The 17,957-nt window shown below is 42.6% G+C and overlaps 1 protein-coding gene across 4 annotated transcripts in view; it reads right to left on the bottom strand.

Moving 5' to 3' along the window:
• The window catches only part of PIEZO2 (piezo type mechanosensitive ion channel component 2), a 471,722-nt gene that overhangs the window by 131,122 nt on the left and 322,643 nt on the right, over positions 1-17,957 (bottom strand). For all 4 annotated transcript variants that reach the window (XM_028838161.2, XM_077975335.1, XM_028838162.2 and 1 more), the window contains exons 8-12: positions 11,472-11,634; positions 8,211-8,330; positions 4,120-4,158; positions 3,064-3,202; positions 43-191 (exon numbers count right to left, since the gene is read on the bottom strand). In XM_028838161.2, coding sequence (XP_028693994.2) covers positions 43-191; positions 3,064-3,202; positions 4,120-4,158; positions 8,211-8,330; positions 11,472-11,634 — 610 coding nt within the window. The remainder of the gene's footprint in view (positions 1-42; positions 192-3,063; positions 3,203-4,119; positions 4,159-8,210; positions 8,331-11,471; positions 11,635-17,957) is intronic.

Below are 17,957 nucleotides of genomic sequence, written 5' to 3'. Positions count from 1 at the left end.
TACCATCATGTCATATCATACATACTATCATATCATACATACCATCATAGCTATGAGGGCACAGATGTAACTTTGTTTCATAATAAATTGGAATACGGAGACCATGGCATGAACTTTGATACTTCTTTTTTCCTCACGGCTCCTTTCTTCTTCAAATTCTTCTTTCTCTTCCTCTTCCTCCTCTCGCTTTTCTAGATGGACAAATACTTTATGTAACTATTTATGCAAACATGTGACGTTTGTATAAATGTTCCAAGCAATGCAGCACATGTATGGTTTTGGTATAGCCTTGTGTTTAAGACTTCAGAAATTGTTTCCCATTCATAAAGCCCTTAGAATTCAAACAGAATCAATAAGTTCTGCCTGGTCAGTGTAATGGGATCCAGCATATAGTAATTGAGAAAGGAAAACTTCCATGTAAGAAGGTATGGAAGGAAGCCTCTAAGCCAGTCATCAGAGCCCCCACCTCCTGGTGTTCATGCTGTTGAGTTACCCCTCCCCTCGAGTGTGGGTGGGACCTGTGACAGGCTTCTAACACAAATAGGGCACTTTAGAGGGGATCAAGGGTCACTTTCAAGATTCTGTTTAAAAAGACTTTGGTTTTCACTTTGTGTGCTCTCTTATTCTCTCACCTGCTTGTCCTCAGACAAGCCAGCTACCATGCTGTGAACTGCCCTATGGGGAGCCCCAGGTATGAGAACTGATGGCTCTGCTAGCCAGATGTCAGCAAGAGCCTGAGGCCAGCCAACAGCTACACAGTGAGCCTGGGAACAGATTCTCCCCCAGACAAGCCTTCAGATGAGACAGCAGCTCCAGCCAGCAGCTTGACTGCATTGCAACCTCATGAGCAACCTTGAGCCAGAGGAATGAGCCTAGTGATGCCCAGGTTCCTGGTCCAGAGAAAGTGTGCCATACTCAGTGCTATTCTAAGCCACTAAGTAGAATGTCCTTTCTGTCTTTCTTGTTCAAATCAAATGGCCTACGTATAGGTGGGTTACATGAGAAAGTGTCTTAGCAGCATAAAGAGGAGGTATAAATGACTGAAAAATCAGTGACTGTGCACACTACTCCACATGGGCTCCTCAATGAGACGATGGTGTGTCCTTGGCAGAAGCCCACTGGCTTTCATTCCTCCTGCAGTAGGACTGGATGAGCCTGCAGTTTATACGAAAAAGCCCCTGGGGGCATAGACAGGGGTGAAAACACCAAATCTGATGGATTTTAGAGTTACCGCCATGCTACTTTTCTGGTTGTGACACTTTTTGTGTGTATAGATTCAATTTTGAAAACGTTTCCAGCTTTTGTTTCACTTTTGAAAGCCCCGTTTATGATTTCAGTATGACTGGGTTGTCCTTGTCAGCAGTCAAAATCCTATTTGTCCTCATGAAAGTAATGGGCAAATAGAAGGGTGTCTAGGCTGTGACCCCAACAGCTCAAATGGCAGCAGCCACAGATGCTGATTCTTGGGCCCTATGTGTTTGCTTCTGGTGCCCAGGCTCCGAAGAGCACACTGGAAAGCACCATGTTTCCTTGAACTTTCCAGTTTAAGCCTGAGCTGCAAACTAAAACACATGCACGCAGGAAGCAGAAACCGGGAGTAGAGTTGATGCTATGCAGCACTCAGGTGTCATCATGGGATGGGTGTGAGGGTGGGGTGGGGGTGGTGGCTGACCTTGATTTAACCTTACTGAGGAATGTCGGATAATATGACTAACCAGTTGTACAGTTAAGTATTAAGAAGCCCTGTGGGGCAACTCCAGGAAGTACTGATACAGATTTATGAAGAACAGACATCAGAATAAACTTGATAAAGAGTTATGCAAAAAGGCCCTTGGAGTAAGCGTGATGTACCACAGACGCAAATTGGAGAGCTGCTGGCCACTCACTAAAGGCAGGACAAGGTCTAAGAACTCTGGCTGTAATTACATACAAATACAGATGCAAATCCAATAGTTTTACAGTCACTTTGTAATTCTGTCTTTATGGACTGATGATGGGCAATTGGTCCCTGGCAGGGGCAATGACAATAGAGGTCTAGTTAACTGCTGTTTTCTAGAGGCAAGGGACTAGTGTTGCCAGACCTTCACATTCTTCAAGGGATTCCAGAAATGTCCATTTCTAGGTCAGAGGTGCAGCTTTTTAAATGATGGCTATTTAAAATTGTTTTTAAATGCTGTGCAGACCAAAAATCAAATCTGAGAGTAAAACTCAGCCCCAGGCCACCAATTTGTCATCTTTAGTAATAGTGCTCTCCTTCAACATAAACAATTGAAAGAAAAGGGAGGAAAAAAGCCTTGCAAAAGTTTCGACAACCTCGTTTTTTTTTTAAATGGACAAAGAAAAGAACTCCTAAAAAACACTTGGCCAGGTGCGGTGGCCCCCACCTGTAATCCCAGGAGTTTGGGAGGCCAAGGCAGGCGGATTGCCTGAGCTCAGGAGTTTGAGACCAGCCTGGGCAACATAGTGAAATCCTGTCTCTACTAAAATACAAAAAATTAGCCAGGCATGGTGGTGTCCACCTGTAGTCCCAGCTACTCAGGAGGCTGAGGCAGGAGAATTTCTTGAACCTGGGAGGTGAAGGTTGTAGTGAGCTGAGATCGTACCATTGCACTCCAGCCTGGGAGACAGAGTGAGACTCTGTCTCAAAAATAAAATAAAATAAAATAAATAAAAAAACCCCAAAGAAACAAACAAACAAAAATTCATACACTAACCAGGAAAACCACTGACTATAATTACAACATCAACTAAAAGAAAGACCAACATACATATAGATGCTATACCTAAGTTGACATGTTCAAAATATTGTTTTCACCTTTTATTTTCAAAGTTTGCCACAATTATGTCACTTACTCTGTATATAAGGATAGAACACAACTAGCAATATGCTGGGGCAGAATGCAGGCAGAACTTAAAGAAGTGAGCTTAATGATACTGACATGGATACTGTTTTAAGAAACATCAAACAAGCAACAACAACAAAAAGACAGAGCGAGGCCAAGCTTCTAAATGAGGGAGAAGTGTGACCCTGAGTACAGTACGTGCCCGGAGGCTGGATCCTACCTGAGGATTCATCAGAGGGCTCCCACCGGTACTGGGGGGTGGAGTAGAGGTCGGCTTTGCCGGGGCCGTTCTCCATGGGCAGGCTGGGGTGGATGGTGTGGTAATCCACGGGGTTGCCGTTCACAGTCACCAGCAGGCCCTGCCGGGAGTACAGAGAAAGGGACCCTGTCACAGCAGCTGTGGGTTTTCAATGTAGACAAATCCCCACTTCCCTTCCTCCACCGTAACCAAACAGTGAGGAGTTGACTACAAGGTGAATAACTTAGCCAACTGTCCAAATATTTCAGTAAGGGGAATCTTGTACATTCCCTCTTCAACTCTAGTCTCCACAGCGTGATCGCAGGATAATGTGCATCTGACCTTGTTGCACTTTGCCAAAAACCATGCTACGCACCTGCCGTCCTCAGAATGAAGAGCAAACTCTTGTAAATGGCTGAAGGAGGCCTTCAAGATTTGGTCTGATCTTTCCAGCCTCAGCCTTTGCTACTGTCCACCTCTCAGCCATCCTTCTAGCTATATGGGACTCTAGGCCTTTCCTGGGCTGTGGTCCAGCCCTGTCCTGCCCTATGCCCTATGTGGTTCTGCACGGGACTAATGCAGACACCCCTTGGATCTCAGCTGAGGCATCACCCTCTGGGGATCTCTGCCTGACTTCAGGTTGCCATGTCCTTACTACACCACTAAGTACAATTGCCTGTTTCCTCCTTCTGTCTCTTTGGCTTTACAATTTTTGAGATAAACATAACACCCACCTATACATATGTGTATGTGCACCCATGGGCATGCAAAACTTCGTACTTATGTAACAGGCATAGCTACAGAACAAAATCCTTTTTAAAAAGCCCACAAAGCTTCTTAAAATTTAAATATATTTTGTATGATTATACTCAATCTCATTTTAACAGCAGTCTACCAGATATAATTCATGCCAAAAAATGGAAAAGCTTATGGAAATTTTAATAGATCATTAAAATAGACTCAAAGGAGCTGCTTCCATTTCTGTTGCCTTTACATCACTTACACATGCATACATGAGAACGCTAAGGGTATACTAACATCAGAAGGTTTGTAGTCATCCTGGGTCATGGATAAAAGCTGCAAAAAGCAATGCGGGAAAGCATGTTAGCAAGGAAGCCGAAAGCATTTTACTGTTTATGTATCTATAAAGTTTTACTATGCACAAACCCATTCTTTTGAACTTGCTGAATGCTACTATATTAAAATTGCCATGCAAAATATAAAGGGACAAATAAATGAGCTGGATGCTGCTGTTCATGACAACTATGTCACATCTCCTGATGTTAATGTTTAGTTATACAGCAGATAAGCAACCGCGTGTCTATAAATGTTACCATGTTTTTCAAGGGTTATGTTCTACAAGAATAAGCTGCTTAGTTTTATACCCCTTTGAGACATCTGCAGAATTCTGAATGTATTTACGTTTCAATAAATAGAATTTTCATAATAAAGAAAAATTGATTTGTAATGTGGTTTGAGATTATTTTAAGATTTGCATACTGTATACAACAAAATGATTATTATATGACTCTACTTTTTAACTATTAATACATTACCACCAGGTGATTTGGGCTTCCCCCAAATAATAATTAGTACAGCAAGTGGTTCTACCACAATTTTAGGTCAGGACTCATTTGTGTTCTTAAAAATCACTGAAGGTCCCAAAGAGACTTAATTTGTGTGGGTTCTATCAATTAATATCTACCATACTAGAAATTAGAACAGATATTCTTTTTTTTTTTTTTTTTTTTTTTTTTTTGAGACGGAGTCTTGCCCTGTCACCCAGGCTGGAGTGCAGTGGCCGGATCTCAGCTCACTGCAAGCTCCGCCTCCCGGGTTCACGCCATTCTCCTGCCTCAGCCTCCCGAGTAGCTGGGACTACAGGCGCCTGCCACCTCGCCCGGCTAGTTTTTTGTATTTTTAGTAGAGACGGGGTTTCACCGTGTTAGCCAGGATGGTCTCGATCTCCTGACCTCGTGATCCGCCCGCCTCGGCCTCCCAAAGTGCTGGGATTACAGGCTTGAGCCACCGCGCCCGGCCAACAGATATTCTTAAAATATTTATTTACTTATGTATTTATTCCTTAAAAAATTAAAAAACCCATGATGTGTTAATATAAATGAATTATTTAAATAGCTATATATTTTTAAAACAAATAGTGAAGAAAGTGTCATTGTTTTATAATTTTGCATATCTATTTAATGTCTAGCTTAATAAAAGACAACCAGATTTTCACATCTGTTTCTGCATTCAATCTGTTGTGATGTGGTGTTCCAGTTGAAGTAGATAAAATCTGGCTTCACATAGGTATGCAGTTGGGCCAAAAAAAAAAAAAAAAAAGTATTTTAGGGCCGGGCGCAGTGGCTTATGCCTGTAATCCTAGTACTTTGGGAGGCCAAGGCAGGTGGATTGTCTGAGCTCAGGAGTTCGAGACCAGCCAGGGCAATATGGCAAAACCACGTCTACTAAAAATTCAAAAAAATTAGCCAGGCGTGGTGGTGTGTGCCCGTAGTCCCGGCTACTTGGGAGGCTGATTCAGGAGAATTGCTTGAACCCAGGAGGCAGAGGTTGCAGTTAACCCAGATCACGCCATTGCACTCCAGCCTGAGCGACAGAGCGAGACTCTGTTGCCAAAAAAAAAAAAAAAGTAAATAGTCTATCTAAATAACTGTGGACAGTCTCCGCTACTAGATCAGACTCAACCAGTGTAGTGTCTTGAATGTCCGTCGTAGTGCAGAATCTGAAACCATATCCGTGAACTTTTCACACTCTGCTACATTAACACCCATTGGCATACCATGCACCCCGACTGGATCATTTACCCACGTGCTGTCATGTAGGGTGGCGGTGATTCGGAAACTGCTGTTTCAGTGAGTTATAGGTATTGACTCTACCAAATACTGACACGTTTCAGTATGCCATGCGTAAAAAGCACATTTGTCACTATCACCCCGATCTCATCAGAAAGATCCTCAGATACTGGAAAGTTTTTAAGCCCTCAGTAGATACGAGTTTTCCAAAATTCTAATTTTTACCCAAATGCTTAAATGTTATCACGGTAACAATTACCGTCAGTTGTTTGCCTCAAACTGATGAGCTCACTTCACTTATTTTCAAGCAATTGTCTGCCAAATACCCAAATGAAAGAGAATAGCCCTGTTAGTCCAGGAGCTGTTCTTTCAGGTAAAAGGTTGCTGTGGAAACAGTGAGTTTAGCTCACAATGCTTGCAGGGGATTTGCACTTCTCCTCGGGACAACTGTCACACTTCGTATGAGGCACATTAGGCAGACTTCTCATTTTGTCACACAGAATATTAAAAAGACAAGCACGCCGAGGTGGAGATTTAAGAAAGTTAATAGCTCTTCCTGGTTCCTCAAGATTTTCTTAAGGGAGACCAGCCTTTTTCTTTTGTTTTCGTCCAGAGCGTGGCAGCGAAGGACTCTATCTACAATCACCGCTCTGCGCTTTGGTGCCCTGGCCTTGGTTCATGCTCAGGCGCCTGTAGTTTTACCCACCATTGCTTTGATATCATCAAAGCAAAGGTCTTAAGTATTAGCACAGAAATAGTTTTGAGCCTAAGAATCCTTGCAAAGGTCTCGGGACCCCGACAGGTACACAGGCCTCACTTTAAATACAGCTGGGCTTTCTTCATCATTTAGAGAAATGTGTAAGATAACCTGAAACCTGGTGAGGTGCAATAGAGGAAACGACCGGGAAATCCCCAGATGCCATAGGCGGCCACCTCTGCCCCACAGCGCTGTCCCCCCTAAGGTAGCTCACTCACTACTGTCCTCTCGCTCAACACAGGGTAGCCGCACTGAGAGCAGGAGTGTGGGTCTTAGAGAAACTCACTGCCACAAAAACGGAGAACCCACTCCTCAACTGGAGAACATGCTGGAAAGCAAAACGCTGACTCCATCCAAAAATTCTAAGAGCATTTGTGTTTACAACATTGCAAACAGGCCATTTTTACAAGTCAATATAGCACTTAGCTGAGTTCAGTTCAAAATAGCCAATCAATGATCAAAAGGTCATATGAATTACATATTCTACGTTACGTGTACTATACGAGTTATCTGAATTATCCAGTTGTGACCCACTGTTCCTTGTCAATACACTCAGTTACCTCAAAGAAGTGAAAGATCCTCAACCACATTCCTGTTTGGGTCTTTTCTAAGTGGTGACTGAGTACCACTGTGGCCAGCTTCTTAAGTGACACCAGCCCTTTTCTTTTGTTTTCCGCCAGAGCGTGGCAGCGAAGGACTCTATCTACAATCACCGCTGTGCACTTTGGTGCCCTGGCCTTGGTTCTTGCTCAGGCGCCTGTGGTTTTACCCACCACTGCTTTGATATCATCATACTCTGCTCCATTAAAACTCATTGGCATACCATGCACCCCAACTGGATCAATTACCCACACACTGTCATGTTGGGGGGCGGTGACTCGGAAACTGCTGTTTCAGTGAGTTACAGGTATTGACTCTACCAAATACTGACACGTTTCAGTATGCCATGCGTAAAAAGCACGTTTGTCACTATCACCCCGATCTCATCAGAAAAGTCCTCAAATATTGGGAAGTGTTTAAGCCCTCAGTAGATACGAGTTTTCCAGACTTCCAAAATTCTAATCTTTACTCACATGCTTAAATGTTATCACTGGTAACAATTACTGTCAGTTGTTTGCCTCAAAGTGATGAGCTCACTTCATTTATTTTCAAGCAATTGTTTGCTAAATACCCAAATCAACCAAATACCCGACAGAGAAAAATTATTTTTTGCGATCTAGTTCAGCACCGAAATTCTCACCCTCCAGTGCTAACAGACTGCTTTGCTACGTTTGTTTGTTTTAATTACACAATTTTTCTTTTAAATAGGAACATTCTTTTTAAGATTCGGAGATTTCAGTAGAAAGCACGGAAATATAAAATGACGTTCTTGACAGGACCTGGGTATTTTCTTTGGAAACAGTTTTCCCCCTCTGGTACTAACCCTCCTAAATCACTGTTTCTATAAACCACACGCAACCCGAGTATCATATGATATGTATGATATTATAAGGCTCATTTTCAACAGTAAAATACAAAAATAGAAAAATTAGGGAACGGAAATCCCTTTCATCGTGGCTTACTTTTCTCTCATCGGTGGGGTAATGGGTTGCGTACCACAGGCTCCGCCTCCTCTCCGCCGTTATTTGGATGGGGCTACAAGCCAGGGCTTTGTCCTCTTCTTTTGTCCTCTCCTCCTGCACCTGAAACACAGAAACAGGATCAGTCTGGCTTCCTGAGGCAGCTCCCTAGGCAGCCTGGGTGGCCAAGAGAGGGCTTTTCATTTTGGCTCTATATGATGATTTTTCAAAGTGAATGTTTACAATATACAGGATTTTATCAAGACACTTTAAAAAAGGACAAAAATGCTCCCCTGCAATTGATAAGCACATCAATATTAAATGTCCCCTGTTCCTACTAAGCCCCCTGCATTACAGAATATGCTCCATGGTTAAATATCCGCAGCTTTTCCAAGTGCATTCTCAACTGCACTCAAAAGCAGCTACGCACATGATTCTTAGCGTAAGAACCTTCACAAAGGTGAGCAGTGAACCGTGTAAGCCAGCTGCTGGCAGTCTTCAATTCAGACTGGATGTATTGGAGGCAGAATCATCTAGAGCGCACACGGCACTAAGCCAGAGCATTTCTAAGCACAAGACATTTGCCTAAATTAAACAACTGGTCTAGGAGAGGTGATAGAGAGGAATACAAGGAACAGAAGCGCTTTGGTGCCTTAGCATGTTTTCCCAACAAAAGTGTCCTAGTAAAAAGGGCAGTCATGCGTCACTGATACTGGAGTGCAGTGGACTTAGTCTCACTGCCCGATTCCTGGGTCCCAGCGCACCAGAGTAGAACTCCTAACTGGGGCACCCTAACTCCCTGGGTGGGGCGTTACGTTTGCCAGGTGCGGGCCATATAATACACTGAAGTCTCGACACGCTTTTCTCTCTCTCTTTTTCAAACATGTTTCACAGATGTCTACTTCAGCACTCACATTTGGTGGCTGGCATTTTTCATTAAACGTACTAGGTCATCTGGAACTACGATATAATCAGCTTCTTTTCCTCATTGCCTCAGTGCAACGGGACTTCGGTCCCAGCCCATTTAAAATACAGCCCACATGAAATGTTGATGACAGTTTTAAGCCCCTTTCTCCACAAACCCCTGCAGACCTTGTGATTTGTAACATTGCTATTGCTGTGTGGCCTGTAGCCTAAATGGTCTTCCCGGCTCTCTCTCTGCCTACTTTTGCTTGCCAGACAGCACAGGGCAGTGGAAACAGAATATTGCACTGGCCCAAAGTTATAACGGAGCCCTCATCAAGCTACTGCATCATCTGAGAGATGACACGGGATATGCCAGAGAAAGCAAATGGGCTGGGAAATCGTAATAACTCGAAAGCCTTAAAGTAATCTCCGTAACGTGTAAGACATTGTTCAGAAACAGTTCCCATTGCGGTGGCTCACGCCTGTAATCCCAGTACTTTGGGAAGCCAAGGCGAGTTATTTACCTGAGCTCAGGAGTTTGAGACCAGCCTGGCCAACACGGTGAAACCCCGTCTCTACTAAAAATACAAAAAAATTAGCCAGGTGTGGTGTTGGGCACCTGTAATCCCAGCTACTCAGGAGGCTGAGGCAGGAGAATTGCTTGAACCCAGGAGGCAGAGGTTGCAGTGAGCCGAGATCACGCCATTGCACTCCAGCCTGGGCAACAAGAGTGAAACTCCATCTCAAAACAATATATATATCTCTTTAATTTTTTATGTACATGTTTTTATTTGTGAATATACACATATACATATGCATGCTTGTGGAGGAATTGGACACGATTTTAATGATTCTACTGGCACAGTCAAATTTTAGAAGAGAATTGAAGAATATAACACAACATGACTGGGATTCCTTACCACCCATAAATCATTTTGTTACTATACAACTGTCATCAGTGGCCTAAAAGAAAGATGATGCACGAGAACCCTGCTAACAAGGATGGCCTCTGAGACCCTAATCCCACAGATGGCTGTTAGCCCCTGAGATGGGGAGGAGCTACCACAGAGGAGGAAGACAGCACCATCCTCATTTCTGCAGGTGGCGCTTCTGTCAGGGACGACCGGAGGTATGTGCCTCCCGCAGTTTTAGTCCCTATCTGATTCACATCCTGTGTGCTTCTCTTGGACCGATTTTTCTCTTTTAGAATGCACAGTTCTCTAAGTGGGGCCCTGCCTACTGAGGTCATTGCTCTGTGCCGGCCCCTAGGTCAGTGTCAGACCCAGGTGGCCTTCCATAAACACTCATTGACTGGCTTGACTGATGAACGTGTGGAAATAGTCTGCGGGTATAAAGACAGAACAGAGAAAGTGGGGAGCTCTGCAGGGCCCCAGGCTAGGAGCGATTCGGAGGAGGCGGGACTGGAATGCAGAGACTCAGGCTGGGCCATGCTCATGAGAACTGTCCCCAGCTGTGGGGTTCCCCGCAGGTGGGGCGTGAAAAGGTGCGGCGACCCTGTCTACACAGCTTGTCTCCTTCATGTGTCAATAAGCTACCTTGCAAATGGGCTCCTGACAGTCATTTAGGGTAAAGAAAATCAGGCTAATGTTTTCTGTCACTGAAGGAGAAAAGAGAGAAGAGAAGCCACCCAGGCTTCAGTCCTCCCCTCAGAAATGCTGTGTCCTTGTTCATATTTTCATAGGGAATAAACACCCGCAGTTGCGCTGGAAGGAATATCCAAATCCCCATCCCTCACAAGGGGATACTCAGGAGGCAACAGGCACTACCAAGAGCTGGACTGTCACTCCCACATCTTCACAGGCTAAGAGGGCTGGAGGAGATACAGGAAACACCAGCTCCCTTGATAACAGGGGTGTGTGCCTCTAAGGACCGAGCTTTGTTGTCAAATGTGGATTAGAATCTGATTTGTACCACCCAGTAAATGTGTGATTTTAGAAAAACTGACATCTCTAACCTCATTTTCCTCATCTGTAAATGGGTATAATACCTAGTCTATTGATCGGAGTTATATGGTTTATTAAATGAGATAATGTATGACAACAACACGGCATATTACACTAAAGTGATCAGCAAAAATGAGTCTTCCATTCCTCTCACCACCTGCCATTCTTACCAGCACATTGTGCGTTGTGGTATTAGTAAAGGGAAGCTAGTATTTGGTCTGGTAATATTTACATTCACTTAATACTCTTTGCAGAATTAAAACTCATACCCAGAACACGAGAGTTGTGTTGGAATAGAGTATTGATTAGTCAGTAGAGAACAGGAGTGAATCATTTCACCTGGAGATGCTAGGTTACTTTGCAGACAAGATCATGAAAACGTTTTTGTCCTTACAAGGGGCTCTTGCAGCCAGATGCGGATCAGAGTGGCCAGAGTGTAGTACATCACCAGCAGGAGGATAGGGTTGGCGTGGTGGTACCATGACAGGTCCGGGTTTACTATGATCTTCCAAGTACTGGAACAGTCCGTTTGAATTACTGACTTGATACCAAACAACCTGTTAAAAAACAAAGAAAAATGCTTAAAAGATGCAATAAGCTATATGTCTCCAACACTGAATAAAAGTACCTTGTGTTTGATACATTCGTGAGCTATTCCTAGGTTGATCCATTCTACTGTAGATATTTCAATTATCCTTCTGTATATGTAACTACATCTTTAAAGAACATATGTAGACATGTATAATATGCATATAATACATACATTCTGAAATCATATGTGTATGTATAAAATTGACATCAACATTGACCAGATGATCTTTACATCAGTTTGAAAATCCAGCTAATACTAAATTCTTGCACATCTAATAGAAATTTGTTTCAATTATAAATCAGCCCTATTAAAACCCTGCATTATAGAAATGCCAAGTATGTGGTAACATGTTACTAGTCTGGCTAAATGAGCAAATATTTTGTTTTTGGCTGGGTTCAGCATTAGCTACTCAGCTAGTGTTGACATTATTGGGCAAATATTGAAACTGGAGATAGTTCTACAGTTTAGCCATGAAAGTCAAATATTATATAGTAAAATTTCTGTAAGATATATTTCTGTCAAATATCATTTATGAGCAATATGATTTTTTCAAAGCATAGTAATTAATCATTTTCTTTGAAATATGACTTTGAGTCTGTTACATTTTGAAATGGTTTATTTTTATGCTGATTTCTATTAATCAGCATGTGTCTGATTATATAATGGAAAACTGTGTAAAATATGACTCATTTAGAAACTCATTTTGATGGGCAATTTTTCTAAGAAAATACTCTACTAAATGCATAAAACTTTACAGGTTAAGTGAGTTTCACACCTTTCTACTGTTTGCATCTTTTATTTATTTTTTGTGTTTGAAATGGGGTCTCGCTCTGTCACACAGGCTGATCACAGCCCACTGCAGCCTTGACTGCCTGGGCCTCCCAAGTCGCTAGGAACATAAGGGCATGCCACCATACCCAAATATTTTTTTAAATTACTTGTAGAGACAAAGTCTCATTATATTGTCTAGGCTGGTCTCGAACTCCTGAGCTCAAGCCATCCTCCCACCTTAGCCTCCAAAACTGCGGGGATTATAGGTGTGAACAATTGCACCCAGACTGTTTGCAACTTTTATATGTGAATTTCCTTTAATTTTTAATCTTACATTCTTCAGTTATAGGATCTTCAAAGGCTGCATGCCCTTCACTTGTAAAATCTCTCAGGGTGAATGCTGTTTTCTATCACAATGCGAGTGCAATATTAGTGTATTGATGAACACAGATTTTAAAGTAGGCTAAATAGAAATTAAACTAACTTTCTTCAGTTTTATCAGAAATAAATAAGTTATACCATAACTTGTTCTTATTATAAAATATTTTTTTCTTAAATTCCAGATTTTTTTTTGGAGTTAGCGTTTGAAATAACAATTTCCCGAGTGAAAAAAGTTATGTCCCACTTAGAATGGTAGAACTTTCTGAAAATCTTTTTTGCAGCCCTAGATTAAAATGTAAATTTCTTGTATAAAGTACACAGAAAAAGCTCTTTGATGTAAAATCAGACAAGCTAGACAAGCTGGGTTAATCTAAGTGACAGCTCTTCCAGCTACTGAGTCCTCCTTGTTCCACGCCTGGCACATATGCTAGAACTAACCTCATCAACTCTCAGTTTAAAAATACTTGTTTTGTCCCATACAGAATTTTAATTGTAATTTTCTGTAGCTGTTGGTAAAGTGAACTAAATGCTTCATATCACATAGACATTACATACCTTACCACTGATATCATAACTGATTCCAAACTGATTTTGCACATTCCTACACTAACATTGAAGAATCAGACTTAGATTTTGTACTAGCAACGTACAGACCTAAAAAAAATGAGCAGAAGCTAACCAGTGGCAGATTGTTGTCTCCTATAAGAACGGTTTTTTAATCAAGCTATGCGAATACTATAAAATCTAAGATTTCTTTCTCTGTCTCCTTTTTTGTTTTGTTTGGTTTTTTGTTTTTGTTTTTTTCAGACAGAGTCTTGCTCTGTTGCCAGGCTGGAGTGCAGTGGCACGATCTCAGTTCACTGCAACCTCCACCTCCCGGGTTCAAGTGATTCTCCTGCCTCAGCCTCCTGAGTAGCTCGAACTACAGGCGCACGCCACCATGCCCAGCTAATTTTTGTATTTGTAGTACAGACAGGATTTAATTGAGGGTATATGTACCAGGTGAGCTTTAGCCACTCCTTGGCAATGAAGATCCAAGAAAGAGGACAGGCAGAGCTTCATAAACTCTCTGATACCTCTTAGGATAACTCCAGCCCCCAACTCCAAGTACAATCCCATAATATGTGCATGTCACTCTATTCCTTGCAGATACCTCAATCATTCCAAAATATTGCAGGGGTCACACAGGATACCAGCTGTTCAGTTGACCAGGATGGTCATGATCTCTTGACTTTGTGATCCGCCTGCCTCGGCCTCCCAAAGTGCTGGGATTACAGGTGTGAGCCACTATGCCTGGCATCTCTCTCTCTCTCTCTCTCTCTTTTTTTTAAATTTTCTAAAGAAACTAGATACTGTTGAAAGGATTCATATGCGAGATGAGAAATTTGTACTTGAAGTTCACATCCTTTCTGGCGTGCAATTCTAGGATACTACACAGCATCCAACAATTATTTAATTTACTCAACCTTTGCTTCCCAGGATTGCATCTTGATATTCACAGTACAAAGAAACTGATACCATTGCACCTGCTCTCCAGGAGCTACTCTGCCTACACTAAGGCCGGTGCTAGCTTGGGCAGAGCAAGGTGTCACAGAAACCCTCTCTTTCAGTGGGTGGTGGGGATGGGCACTCCTCCTGACTGTCTTAAATCTCTCCATAGAAATATCTCTTGGCTTGAGAAGTATACAACGACACAATTACAGAGCAGCACATCCCAATGGACTACTTATTTGGAAATAAAAAGATAAAGATGAAGTTTTTCTCTTCCATGTATTTGGAATATCTTTTGTGTATCTTTGATCCTAGGCCTGGTTCTATTGATAACGTGTACGAATGTATTTGGTAAGCGACTCAATGTCTCTGAGCTTTCCCTTCCTAATAAAATCTAATAATGTTGATGGGTGGGGTGAGGACGCAAGTATATGAAAAAGAAAGGACAGTGTTTTAGAAGATCTTATATTAAATGCTTAAGAACCCACAGATTCTATTTCCCAAAAGATAGCTGAAGATAGGCCCCCAGGTGAGGACCAGTTCCCAGTAGAGACGCATCAGACCCTTGGGGCCCACACTCCCACTTTGGAACCTGGTCTGTCTGGGCTGCTGCTTCATGGCCAGCATTTCTGTCCATAGAAGACATCTTCACTTCTCTTCCTGGACAATTAATACGCCAAGGACAGTCTCCCTACCTCTAATTTCTCTTCCCTCCACATTATGACAGCTGCCAGAGTTTCCTTGGGAAAGTTCATGTTCTCTACGCCACCCTCCTCATACTACTCCCTATTCCCCCACTTCCTGCAGAAAAGCCCTGAGTCCCAGAAAAGCATCCCTGAGGTCTTCAGCAACCTGGTCTCCTTTTCTTTCTCCCAGACAAAAATCTTGGTTATGCTGGACTATTTGGGGTTTACCATAAAATCTCAGTCCCTTTGGTGTTGCTATTCCTCATTTTACCAGGACGCTTTTCAGTAGCTATGACTTTTCTGGAGTCCCCAAATCAAGAACTGGAGGTATATGTACCAGGTGAGCTTCACCCACTCCTTGGCAATGAAGATCCCAGAAATAGGACAGGCAGAGCTTCATAAACTCTCTGATACCTCTTAGGATAACTCCAGCCCCCAACTCCAAGTGCAATCCCATAATATGTGCATATCACTGTATTCCTTCCAGATACCTCAATCATTCCAAAATACTGCAGGGGTCACACAGGATACCAGCTGTTCAGGATGCATAATTACATTAAGTCCATGGCCTATCATCTGAACCTTCACGCTAATTTATGATAATTAAGTTTTGCTGTAAGCATTGGTTCTTCTTCATTCTTTCCTTCAGGCCCGATATTCCTTATAGTTAATATTAGCCAATACCCTGAAGCCATTTCCCAGCACACTTCATTCATGTTTCTTCCTATCTCTTTGTTGTTGCTGGTTGTTAACATCGTTGGCATCATCTAGGTCTAGCTCCAAAGTAACCATCTCCAGGAAATGACTACGATTTCTCTTTCCTAGAATCAATTTTCCCTATGCCTCCACAACAATATTTGTAGTCATAATTTGAATTTCTGCTATTTTTTTAGTTTACGTGCTTGTTTTGCTGCCCATTTTTATTCTAATGCCGTCCGAAAAGGGTGTATGTCTTGTCATCTTGCGTTTATAGCAGTGCTTAGGGCATGGAAGGCTTTAAAGGTAAGTTTTTTTAACTGAATTAAATACACTGAGAGTAAGTAGGTGATCACGGTTATGGTTGGAGCAGAGATTAAAAGATGGAAAAGTTCCTGCTTTTAAAAAAGAGAAAGGTAAGAAACTGCAGATACACAAGCAAATTCTGGAATTTTCAGAGAAAAATCACTGCTGCTTGAATCCCAATATCCATGATTTTAGTGCCCCAGTTTATTAACTAAGAACACAGAATAAATGTAAGAAAGGCAACAAAAATACACTTCTATTTACCTAAAGTATATCTTAGGTCACACACAGCAGATAGTTATTTGTTCTCTACTGGCTATTAACAAGGATTTTGAACTTTACCTTCTGAAGGAAGCAATAAATAAAAGTATATGTTCCAGAAATAGCATTAGTTTGTTTGTTTGTTTGTTTTATTTTGTTTTTTGAGATGGAGTCTGGCTCTGTTGCCAGGGCTGGAGTGCAGGGGCCTGATCTCAGCTCACTGCAAGCTCCGCCTCCCGGGTTTACGCCATTCTCCTGCCTCAGCCTCCGGAGTAGCTGGGACTACAGGCGCCCGCTCCCTCGCCTGGCTAATATTTTGTATTTTTTAGTAGAGACGGGGTTTCACCGTGTTAGCCAGGATGGTCTCGATCTCCTGACCTCGTGATCCGCCCGCCTCGGCCTCCCCAAAGTGCTGGGATTACAGGCGTGAGCCACCCGCCCGGCCAACACCAGTGTTTTTAAACTGACAATTCACATTTATAAGGAAGAAACAATGAGACTCAAATATCCAATAGGAACAAAATATGAAGCAGCCCTGGATGATTCCAAGATCCTTCAACTGCACTTTACTCAGATTATAATGTATAAAAATTCATTCCATGCTTTGCTGTTCTCACTTGTAAGTGGGAGTTAAACACTGAGTACACACAGACACTAAGAAGGGAATAACAGGACATCAGGGCCTCCTTGAGGGTGAGGGTGGGAGGAGGGTGAGGCGGGAAAACCACTCATCGGGTACTATGCTTATTACCCAGGTGATGAAATCATCTGTGCACCTGCAACATGCAATGTATGGATATAACAAACCTGCACATGTACCCCTGAAACTATAATGAAAGTTATATAAAAAAATCATTCCATGCTTTGGGATGAAAAAGGACATCGCGGCAACAGGAAGGGTCACTCATCGCAGCACAGTGAGGAGTCTTCCGCCTGTGGCCCGGCGCAGGGTTAATTCTTTCGGCTCTGGGGGCCTCCATGCACTCATTATAGACGGCCCTCCACTCCTCATGGAGCACTTACTTGCACTTTTTTCTCTCTCTCCGAAGCACCCATAACATCTGACAACATGTGGTGATTATGAATTGGCAGGGCACTTGTTTCTGCTCGCACATGTTGGCAGATTTATAAAACCTCCACCTGTTTTCAGGTGTGCTCCAGACCACATCTGCTCGGTCTCTAGTAATACAGGATCCCAGCCATTTGCAAGAAATACGTAATACTGAAAATAACGGCACACTTAAAAAAATCTTTATTTGAGGCAAAACACACATAACATAAAACTGATCTTTTTTTTTTTTGTTTTTTGAGACGGAGTCTCACTCTTGTCACCCGGGCTGGAGTGCAGTGGGCCTCGGCTCACTGTAACCTCCGCCTCCCGGGCTCAAGCGATTCTCCTGCCTCAGCCTCCAGAGTATATAGGATCACAGGCGCGCGCCACCACGCCCAGCTAAATTTTTGTATTTTTAGTAGAGACGGGATTTCACCATGTTAGCCAGGCTGGTCTCCAACTGGTGCTTTGCCATCCTCGGCTTCCCAAAGTGCTGGGATTACTGCGCCCAGGCCATTTTAAACATTTTTAAGGACACAGTTCAGTGGTATTAATTACACTCATATTGTTGTGAAACCAATCTACAGAACTTTTTCATCTTGCAAAACTAAAATTCTGTACACATTAAATAAAAACTCCCTATTC

Source organism: Macaca mulatta, chromosome 18 (genome assembly GCF_049350105.2).
Source record: "Macaca mulatta isolate MMU2019108-1 chromosome 18, T2T-MMU8v2.0, whole genome shotgun sequence".
NCBI lineage: Eukaryota > Metazoa > Chordata > Mammalia > Primates > Cercopithecidae > Macaca > Macaca mulatta.
Note: the sequence above shows the minus strand (reverse complement) of the source record. Positions and strands in the feature narration are given on the sequence as shown.